The following is a 10798-nucleotide window of genomic DNA, read 5'->3' as shown; positions in this document are numbered from 1 at the left end:
TTTCACCATTGCATAAATTAAAAAGCCAAAATGTGCTTTTTACTGTTTTGTCTTGCTTTTCATAGAAAAAAATCAATTACAAAACAACAATTTAAAAATATTTAACACTGAACATTTTTAACATTCTAGCAGACACTATACCAACAAAGCACAATTTAACTTAAAATTAATAAGTTAGTAAAATAATAATTTTTGGCCATCAGACCCCCTTCTTGGGGGGGGGTCTTCTTTTTTTTTACTGTACAATTAAAAGCAACCTTGCTGAGAAGAGACTTCTTTTAAAACATTAGAATATATTACAGATCCTAATTTGAACACTATGTGTGAATGTTATAATAAATGTATTAAAACAGAGCTGTTGTAATGATTATTATCATTATTATTGTCTTTTTATTTTATTTTACAAAACAACAGTAAAATTACAATACTAACCTTTATGAATGTTGATAAGTGTTCTTGCTTTTTTTCAACTTTAACCCCTGTGGTGCCTCACTTTGCCTTCAGTGTGGTATGGAAGAGGAGGGATTCTTTAAAGGAGCCCATTTACTGCCTCCCACACCATTTTGCTACTATTTAGGGTTGTTTTTTCCAAATCCACCCAACCCTTTACTTCCCAAGATTTTCAGACACTTCACCAACGTGGAAGGAAGTTTATGGTTCCTTAAAGAACCTTAAATACCCTTGTGCTTTTACAATAGTATAGTTAGACACTTAATATTTATAGGTGTATATGAGTGTTTGTGGATTGAATTAAACACAGTAGTTGTGAAAGTCAGTTGAAAGAATGAGTTTTTCTATGATCGTAAAATCCAAAGAACTAACTGTTTTGCTGTTGTCCACTAGGTGGGACTAGCAAGACATTTTTCCAAGCAAGCATACTTCATGTTCACCATACAAGATTCATTTGCTGTATCTCAAGATTTTGAATATGCATTTTTTTTCCTTGGAGAGTGCTTATCTACAATTTAAAGTAAAAAGGCTTAATATAACAAATAAATAATCAACATATATATTTTGGAAAAGCTTTACAACAGTTTGTGTAAAGTTCACCCAAAAATGAAAATTCTGTCATCGTTTACTCACGCTGCTCTTGTTCCAAACCAAAAGTCAATGGCTACCATCAACTGTTTCCATACTCGTTCTATTTTTGAACAAGCGGAGGGGGAGTAAATAATGACAGAACTTTCATTTTTGGTGAACTATCCCTTTAATACATTAGGTGTCATTTTTAGTTCAAACTCGTCTCTTAATACATTAAATATAAATTTGTATTAGTGTGTGGACATTAACAATCTAATTGTTAGTTCATTGATAACTAATGCTAACAAATATACCATTTATACTGGTGGATGTTTATTTCATTTAATTTCTTATTTTATTTTACTTTATTCTTTTTTCCCAAACAAAGGGCTTCAATCACAGGAACAAATAAAAGCAATTGGTCTCTAGAGGCTCACAAAAACCTCATCAGTGCAATCTTTGTCCCTTTCTCTCTCTCTGATGTCTTCATCAAAGCCTTTTTCCTCTAAAAGAGGAGCAGAATTCTGGGATGCTATTGTTCCCTCTGATTAAACAGCTTCAGATGATCAGAAACACCTCTCAAATACAAGAGCAGCCTCTGGATACAAGAGCAGAATCATTTACACCCTATATAGGTTTCTATGGGTTTAAGCGACAAAGCAGATTACACACTTCATCCACAGTAATGCTTAGCTCAAAATTCTGTTGACAGTGATGGTTTGGTGACAGCTCCAGTATAATGATAAACCCATTATCTTGACTGTTTAAACTGGCCAGATCTCTTATAAATCTTGTCCAATACTAGTTTCTTCTTCTGTTGACAAAAAAGCTGCGATGACCTCGATTTCAGCTGCCAAGGGAGTCTCTCTATGTCTGTCCCTTTCTCAAAATATCCTCCAGCGTTTTCGCATTCACTGCAGTAGTCTTGTTAAAGCGTCATGGAGGTGAAGGACAGGGGGGTGTAGAGAGGTGCCGTCGAGCCCACTCTGTCACAGAGACAGCAGTGATGCTGTTGAGCTCCCCCTGCCCCTGAAGGCCAGGTGGTACGATCCAGCCATGTGTCAGGGATATTTAAATGAGAGGGGGATGACTGTGGCTAGTCCAGACAGCTGGCAGGAACCAGGAAGAAGAGGGAGGAGAGAGTGGATGCTTCGGCTCCATCAGCTGTGTTTACTGTATGTATGTGGGACAGATTGAATCACAAGACAATGTGTGTGAGTGAGTGAGAAATGAATGACAGACATGTATTGCTGGAGATGTGTGTTGGTTTAGGAAGTGTAGCTTTGTGTTTGCTACATGTTCTTTCTGTCACTCTTCTTTTATTCTGCCCTTTCTGACCTGTTTTGGGAGATTTCCAGCAATAGTTTGCATGTATCTTTTCATCTGAGATATTTATTTTCTTCTCTGTCTTTTCATTCTCTTGTTTCTCTCCATCTCTAAGCTCTCAGCTGTGTTGCTGTCAGCTCATGTTTTTCCTTTGGGAGTCATGCATTTGTGTGTGTGTGTGTGTGTGTGTAGCTGAAAGATGGTGTGTGTGTGTGTGTGTGTGGATGTATTGATTGTCCTCAGTATTGTCCTGTTTTGAAGGTGTTGTGGTCAGCGTTGTGTTTCACAGATGACAGATTAAGTGGACAGTTGAAGGAGTAATAGAGAAGGATGCTGCTTGGATGTGGTCTTTGTATGAGATTGCATCTGCTTAAAGGAAAAGAGGTTATGAGGCCTCCAAACCCTACTGGGGAATCCAGTTTAAGCTGGTCAATGTGTTTTGGTTTCTTGCAGATGGTTTCTAATAGGTCCGCGCTTGTAGATCGTCTTGGACGATCAGCAAACCAGCTACCAGGGGGTTTCAAGCATGGTTTAGGTCGACTAGCTAGAAACCAGCTACCATGTTCCAAAACACAACAATTTTTCAACAGGAAACACACGGACAGGAGTTTATTATTCTAAATGCATCACTGCGAGCTGTAGTTGTAGTCATGTGATTTCACATAAAGCTTGAAGGTTTTTTATAGTTTTATGTTCTAAATGGTGATTGAGTCTCTACTCAACAACACCTATCTTGTAGGGTCATGTCAGGTGTTAAATGTGCGAACAAAGGGATGCAGCATCAGGTTGCCATAGCGACAGTGACTGGCCCTGATTGGAGTTGGTGAGGTAACCGTAATCCTCAGCATGGCTCGGTTTTGCTCAGGATTTCATGAAGTATGTCAATGTTAGCATTAGAACCAGCTGCTAATATCATTTTAGATCACACATTAGGCATTGTTATATAAGACTTCCCTCAGCTTCCCAAGTGATATGTGTATATTTCTGCATTTATGGAGCATATGAGATTTCATAATCAGAATTTTTGTGATAATACTACATACAAAATATTTTTAAAAATGTTTTTGCAAGAAGTCTCCCCTGCTCACAGATGCTGCATTTATTTGATCAAATGTAAAAACAGTAATATTGTGAAATATTATTACAATAAATAAAAAAAACTGCAATACAAAAGCATCACATGCAAACCTCACCCAAATAACAGATAAGTACAGTGTACAATACAGTACAGAAGAAACAGCAGTCATTAATCCAGTCTTCAGTGTCACATTAGTCTTCAGAAATCATTCTAATAAGCTGTTTTGATGCTCAAGAAACATTTCTTATTATTATCAATGCTGAAAACAGTTGAGCTGCTTAATATTTTTGTGGAAATGTGATAAATGTTTTTCAGGATGCTTTGTTGAATAGTTCAAAAGAAAAGCATTTATAAGAAACAGACATCTTTTAGTAACATCTTAAATGACTTTTACTGTAACTTTTGATCAATTAAATGCATTATTGCTGAATAACAGTATTCATTTCTTTTTTTAAAATCCCAAACTTTTGAATGGTATTGTACATACTTATATTTGATAGAAAGCAGAATAAAATTTAAATAATTAATTTAATGTAGTTTTTAAAAAATGATCAAAATATAGTTGATTTTAAAAGATATAATATTTAAAAATTAAATAATGAACAAATATGAAGTCCACACAAGCGGATAAATACACAAATATTATGCAACTTTTAAATGAAACTTATTTGTTGAGCAGGATGGTGTCAACGACCTATCAGACGGTCTGATCTTTGACCTCATCTCCTGTGTCATACAGGAGCACTGGTCATTCTAGTGCTGTTCTTATCTCTCAGCTCCATATCTCACTACACTGATTATTCACCTCTCCCATTCATAAATATGTGACATTTATAGACCCTCATTCTAGAATGTTTACCATCAGAGTCAATAACTCCATTACCTGTGTTTTGTAATTTTGTACAGAAGAGATTAGCCACTCTGACCAGTTTTGAGTGTTTTTCTGCTTTGCTGTTTATGTAGTGATCCTGTGTTTGAGGGGGATGGTGGTTATGTAACAAGCATGAAACTCCCAAAATAACACACGTGAGAAGAAGATTATACACACGCCAGTGGGTCTATCAGTCTCCACCTGTGGCTTTTCACTGTTCTATACACACACGCGCATGTCAAAAATCCTGACATAATCTCTTGCTCTAATCTTCTTTATGCTTTAGCTTGCAGTTAAGTGAGAAATGTGTAGGCCGTGATCGTGTAAATGAGAAGTGTGAAAAGAGAGAGTGTGATTATAAGTGTGAGGTTGTGCATGCATCTCATGCTGTGTCTATCTGTGATGTGTGCTAATGAACTGTCATTGTCATAATTAGTCCACCCATCTAGGCCTGTGAAAAGGCCACACAGATTTTAGCACCTAGTTCATCTCCTAGACAATCCTGTCGTTAATTACCTTCAATAAACTCACTGATAAGTATGTTGCACATTAACTTTGCCAGAACAGTAAAACAATGAGCAGCAGGACCTTATGAAGCATTATGTAAACTCCAGTAGAATGAGGATTAGTATAACCTGACTCCATTCCGGCAGCTATGGGCCACATCCGCTGATAACACACTTTCAATTATTCAGTTCTGCTACTCTCGTTTGTGTTTGATCACTGTGGATAATTACACGGCAGTGGTTCGTAATTAGTACTTGAGTCTAAGAAGTCTAACTTTCTGCAAGGAGAATGTGTGCAGTACATCAAATGGCATTGTTATAACAAAGTCTTTGTTATTGAGGTTATGTATAGGAATCATGGTAAAGCTCTAGAAAAACAACAAACGTCAATCCCTTAGAGGATGACAGTGACTTAAGTATTTTCATTGAGAAAGTATTGAATCCTCAAAATCTGCTGTATTTAGGAAGCCAAACAATGTTGTATCTACTCAAAATTAAGCCATGTTTATTATGTCACAGCACATTTTATGCAAATCAGTCTGGAGTACATCTTTTAATCTGTGTTTAACATGATATGTCATGTTTTCTGACATGGTTATATCTAGTTTAACAGTAAAACATAATTAAATTACACTGTTCAAAAGTTTGGGGTTGGTACATTTTTTAAGTCTATGTTCACCAAGACAGCGTTTTTTCGATCAAAAATAAAGTAAAAACAGTACATCTGTTCAGCAGTCTTCAGTGTCACATGATCCTTCAGAAATCATTCTAAAAGGCTGATTTGGTGCTCAAGAAACATTTTCTTATTATTATAAATTGTTGAAAGTTGTTCTGCTGCTTACTGACAATTTAATGCGTCATTGTTGAATAATAAAAAAAAATTCTAACCCCAAACCTTTGAATGGATGTGCAGCTGAGAAGCAAAAATTTTTATGTAAAGATTTGAAATAATCTTGAATAAAGTTTAAGAATTTTTCACATTTAGGCTCACATTTACAGTGGGGAAAAAAAGTATTTAGTCAGCCACCAATTGTGCAAGTTCTCCCACTTAAAAAGATGAGAGAGGCCTGTAATTTTCATCATAGGTATACCTCAACTATGAGAGACAAAATGAGAAAAAAAAATCCAGAAAATCACATTGTAGGATTTTTAAAGAAAATCAAAACTAAAAAATAATCTTAAAGATTAAACTTTAATTGCTTTGTATCGCTATTTTGAAAATATTCACGATTGTTTTTTCAATCATATTTACGTTTTGCTTCTCAAATGAATTTACACTCGATGTAACACTCGAACAATGTAACACTTGACAGAACTGAAGTGGAACGTTGTTAAATACTACTTTTTTAATGTAATGCAGTGTCATTAATCCAGTGTTGAAGAAGTCATTTGGTTTCATTTATATGAGTAATTCAGATTAAAGGTGAGACCGTAAAACCAGGAGATCAAAATAACAGCGATTAACAAGCACATATATTTATGCAGATTAAGAATTATACAGCAAGGGATTTAAACTACGAGAGTAAATGATTATGCTGCTACGATGAAGTGTAGCTGAAGTGTAGCTTTTCATAATGATAGATTCGTCTCAGGCTTCAAATGGGAAGTTTCAGCTCTTAGTAAAACAATGATGTGTATGTCAATATAGCAACTGCTGAGCTCATCACGTGATTCAGGCCCAGAAAGCAGCTGTTATCTGTATTGTAACTGCTGCAGATCTTCTGTAGCCCACAGGTTAGTGTGTCCTAAAGTGCTGCTACTGTAAGTGCATTGGTATTGCAAACTATTTTTGAGATTTGCCACATTTTTAGATCTGCAGGAACTTCATGAATCCTGCTGGTGGCTGTAACAAGGGGAATCCATCTATATACCCCATCCGTTTCCTGTGTGCTTTCACGGTGGGACGAGATGTCCAGTTCTCTGCAGTGCAGGGGCTAGACATGGCTGCTTAATTATTCATCAGGGTTATGAATATTTGATCAAGTGTCAGAGTTTAGGAAGATTGATATCACTCATGGGAACTATGGAACTCGAGCAGAAGGGTAAAGTGAACTCACGGTAAAGTGAAAGTGTTTGGAAGCATTTGTTTGTGAAGCAAAATATTGTGATAATAACTGAATATGAAAGGAAAATCATGCTTAATCATACTTTGGCTTACAATATAACATATAAATACAATACAATATAAAATGCTCCATTGTTTTGTGAGCCAAACCGTTGCGGATCTTCAGCAGCTTTCTGACCCTGCCTTTCTCTGGACAGCAGAAAAACAAGGCTAAATAAAATGGTTCAAAATTTATCCTCAAATGGTTTTTCTCCATATTAATTTCCGCAAGATCAGAATGTTTTAAAAATGAAAGCCAATTAAGACATCTCTGTTGAAATATAAAGATCTCTCTCTCTCATTATCTTCCTAGTAGATCTCCGTGTTGGCCGACACCTCCTCACGTCCCAGTATTCTTTGCCTGGCAACCCTGTAACCAAGCACGGCCACATTGACCTGCGCACTTCCATGGATGGCAAATACAAAGAGATTGCAGAGGTAAACAAAGCAGCAATCACAATAATCACGATGCTTGAATCCATTTTTTTGTGTTTGTTTCTGCTGTTATGTAAATGTGTGTGTTTAGGAGCTGTTCTCGCGCAGCCTCACGGAGAGTGAGATGCGGAGTGCTCCATATGAGTTCCCTGAGGAGAGCCCTATTGAGCAGCTGGAGGAGAGGCGGCACCGACTGGAGCGGCAAATCAGCCAGGATATCAAGTACTACATCATGAAACTCGACCATTGACAGTAGTGCCTAAAATACACAAGCTTTCTGACTTTTTCTCAGTAATATTAAACACATCCATGATTATAACCTCGTAACCTTCAAAGTTCCTAAAGCCAGATGGCCAACAAACTTTTAATGTCAAAGTAAAGCTAATGCTAGTAAAGTAGTAAAGCTAGTCAACCAACAGATATACTATTGTTACACAGGACGCAACAAAATACTATAGAAACCATTATAATCAATGATGCTGTCTACACTGGATATGACACGACAAATCCCTGACAGTAAACTGCTGCCTTGTTCTATTTATGACATACTGACACAAAATTCAAATGATTTGCAGCGGTCACTTTGTCGCGTCCAGTGTAGACAGACATTAGCTGTTGCGGTGCGACAACTGTCGCATCCGGTGTAGGGGTCAGTAAGATATATATATATATATATATAAATTTTTTTTTTTTTTTTTTTTGAAAGAAATTATTACTTGTATTCAGCAAGGACATATTACATTAATCAAAAGTGACAGTAAAAAAGTAAAAGGTTACAAAATATTTCTATTCCAAATAAAGTACTTTCTATTCATCAAAAAAATCTGAGGAAAAAAAAAAGTCTTTAGCAACAAAATACTATATTGAATAAATATTTGCTTAAAATTCAGCATTGCCACCAAAGGAATAAATTACATTATTAAATGTATGGAAATAGAAAACAATAGTAAAGTATTATAATAATATTGTACAATATTGCCGTTTTTACTGTACGTTTCATAAAGTAAATGCAACCTTTATGAGCATTAGAGACTTATTTCAAAAACATTAAAAATGTTACCAACCACAAACTTTTGACAGGTAGTGTAGTTAAATAGCCTTCTGGGAACATCAGCATCTCATGTTGTAGTCCAGCAACTGAAACACAACATATGGCATGCTGATGTCCAACTGTACTAGTCTTTTCAGCTGAAAATGTGTAATGAAAATTTCACTCATCACTTCATGTGCCAATATTAGTCCAACATTCACTGCTCTGTATGCACATGTGACCCTTGACCCACAGTGAGTTAATTTAAATGCCATTTCTCTTGAGGTTTGAGCCTGATATCCTACTCCGAGCCAAACAGGACTTAATGAAAACTGACAGTGCGACAGATCTAGAGTGAGTGTTTAAGATGTTCTGTGATCATTCATGTGGGACCCAGTGTTTTTTAACTAGTATCAGCATGCTGTACCTTTACTCTTTCTCAGGTATATGAAAGAACAAAGCCAGGCACCCAAAGAACTCTATCCTGAGAGAGAGCTCGTCCCTGAGAGGGAGTATCAGAGAGTCACGATCACTGGAGAGGAGAAATGTGGGGTAGCAACAGCTCAGTTTTTCACTTTTCTGTTTTGTTTGTTATACAGAAACAAGATGTTGTTGACAGAACTGAAGTGGACACTACAGATATTATATAAACTCCTGAGGGAGAACCAAGTTTCACACATCCACACAGTTACACAAATTCCTGAGGGAAACATGAGCTGACAGCAACACAGCTGACAGGTTTTCTCAAGAAAAAGAGGAACTGAAAGAGGGAAATACAGAACAGTAATAGTAAAAAATTTATAAACAAATACAACTTTTAAAACAGCTTTTTTTACAATCGTGAATCTGTGGTTCTGGAAGAGAAATGGACCTTTGCTACAACTACTATACTGTTCAACTGTCTCCTTAGAAAGGTTAGAAAGATGTAGATAGGTTTAGGCAATCACATCTGCAGTTGTGCTGGTGTTCTAAAGATCAGGTGATATTCAGACCAACGGCAAAATTGCAAACGTGATATTTTTAAATGAGTCCAATAAATAAGAAGTACATATTCAGTAACTTGCATTTCAGAGTAACTTTGGTTTTGTTCTGCCAAAGAAAGTTAGAAAGTCAAAGCATACTGCTGAACATCTCAAGCATCTACCGGACAGTCTCTAAGAAATTAGGTTTAATTTCTGAATGAATCTGTGTTTTTAAACTAATCGATTGAGTAAAAAATTCAGTGATTCACTTAAACTTGTTTTCTCCCTTAATGAAGCATGCTGCGTCCAAATATGGCTACTTCCATACTGTATAGTATGCAGAAAACAGTACGCTAAAAGAGTAGTATTTCTGAATTTATAGTATTCTAAAAGTACCCGAATTACCTACTATGTCCGACCACATTTGATAAGCACTTTACTATCCCATGAAGCCATGGGACAGTAGTTGGAAATGAAGTGTCGCAAGTTTCGCAACTGACACTGGTAGGTCCCATGACATTGACAACATGGTGGAGGTAGTATGTCCAAATTTAATTCATACTACCCATATTCATACTTTATAGAATGCGTTTTAGTTTGTTTAAAACTAAATGTGGTACCTAGTATGTGATTTTAAGTGTGGCTTCAGTGTTTTTTTTTAACAAAATGATTAAGTGAATGAATCATTGACCCACTCATACTTGTTTCCGAAGACAGACAGACCATGTTTAAGTGAGTCGTCTTCTCTCACACACCCCAGGTTCCGTTCACTGACCTACTGGATGCTGCTAAATGTGTGGTCAAAGCTCTGTTCATCAGAGAGAAGTACATCTCTCTGTCCATGCAGAGCTTCTGTAGGACTACAGCACGTTACCTGCAGGAGCAGCTGGGTGGCCAACCTCTGGACCTCAACACCTTTGAGGAGATGCCGGAGTCCTCTGTATCGGCAAGTGGGTTGAACCAGAGTTTTCTGAAGGATGTACAAACCCGATTCCAAAAAAGTTGGGACACTGTACAAATTGTGAATAAAAACAATGCAATGATGTGGAAGTTTCAAATTTCAATATTTTATTCAGAATACAACATAGATGACATATCAAATGTTTAAACTGAGAAAATGTATCATTTTAAGGGAAAAATAAGTTGATTTTAAATTTCATGGCATCAACACATCTCAAAAAAGTTGGGACAAGGCCATGTTTACCACTGTGTGGCATCCCCTCTTCTTTTTATAACAGTCTGCAAACGTCTGGGGACTGAGGAGAATGTTGTCCCATTCTTGTCTAATACAGGCTTCTAGTTGCTCAACTGTCTTAGGTCTTCTTTGTCGCATCTCATGCAACCCCATACCATCAGAGATGCAGGCTTCTGAACTGAGCGCTGATAACAACTTGGGTTGTCCTTGTCCTCTTTAGTCCGGATGACATGGCGTCCCAGTTTTCCAAAAAGAACTTCAAATTTTGATT

The 10798-nt window shown here is 36.6% G+C and overlaps 1 protein-coding gene across 1 annotated transcript in view; it reads left to right on the top strand.

Annotated features, from left to right (window-relative positions):
• Positions 1-10798, top strand: part of LOC107591850 (AMP deaminase 2-like) — a 24017-nt gene that overhangs the window by 3200 nt on the left and 10019 nt on the right. The window contains exons 2-6 of the mRNA XM_016281128.1: positions 7219-7343; positions 7432-7562; positions 8656-8724; positions 8814-8922; positions 10093-10282. Coding sequence (XP_016136614.1) covers positions 7219-7343; positions 7432-7562; positions 8656-8724; positions 8814-8922; positions 10093-10282 — 624 coding nt within the window. The remainder of the gene's footprint in view (positions 1-7218; positions 7344-7431; positions 7563-8655; positions 8725-8813; positions 8923-10092; positions 10283-10798) is intronic.

The sequence above is a fragment of the Sinocyclocheilus grahami genome, unplaced genomic scaffold (genome assembly GCF_001515645.1).
Source record: "Sinocyclocheilus grahami isolate Dianchi unplaced genomic scaffold, SAMN03320097.WGS_v1.1 scaffold146.1, whole genome shotgun sequence".
Taxonomy (NCBI): domain Eukaryota; kingdom Metazoa; phylum Chordata; class Actinopteri; order Cypriniformes; family Cyprinidae; genus Sinocyclocheilus; species Sinocyclocheilus grahami.
The sequence above is the reverse complement of the archived record's forward strand: the minus strand, read 5'-3'. Positions and strand labels throughout refer to the sequence as shown.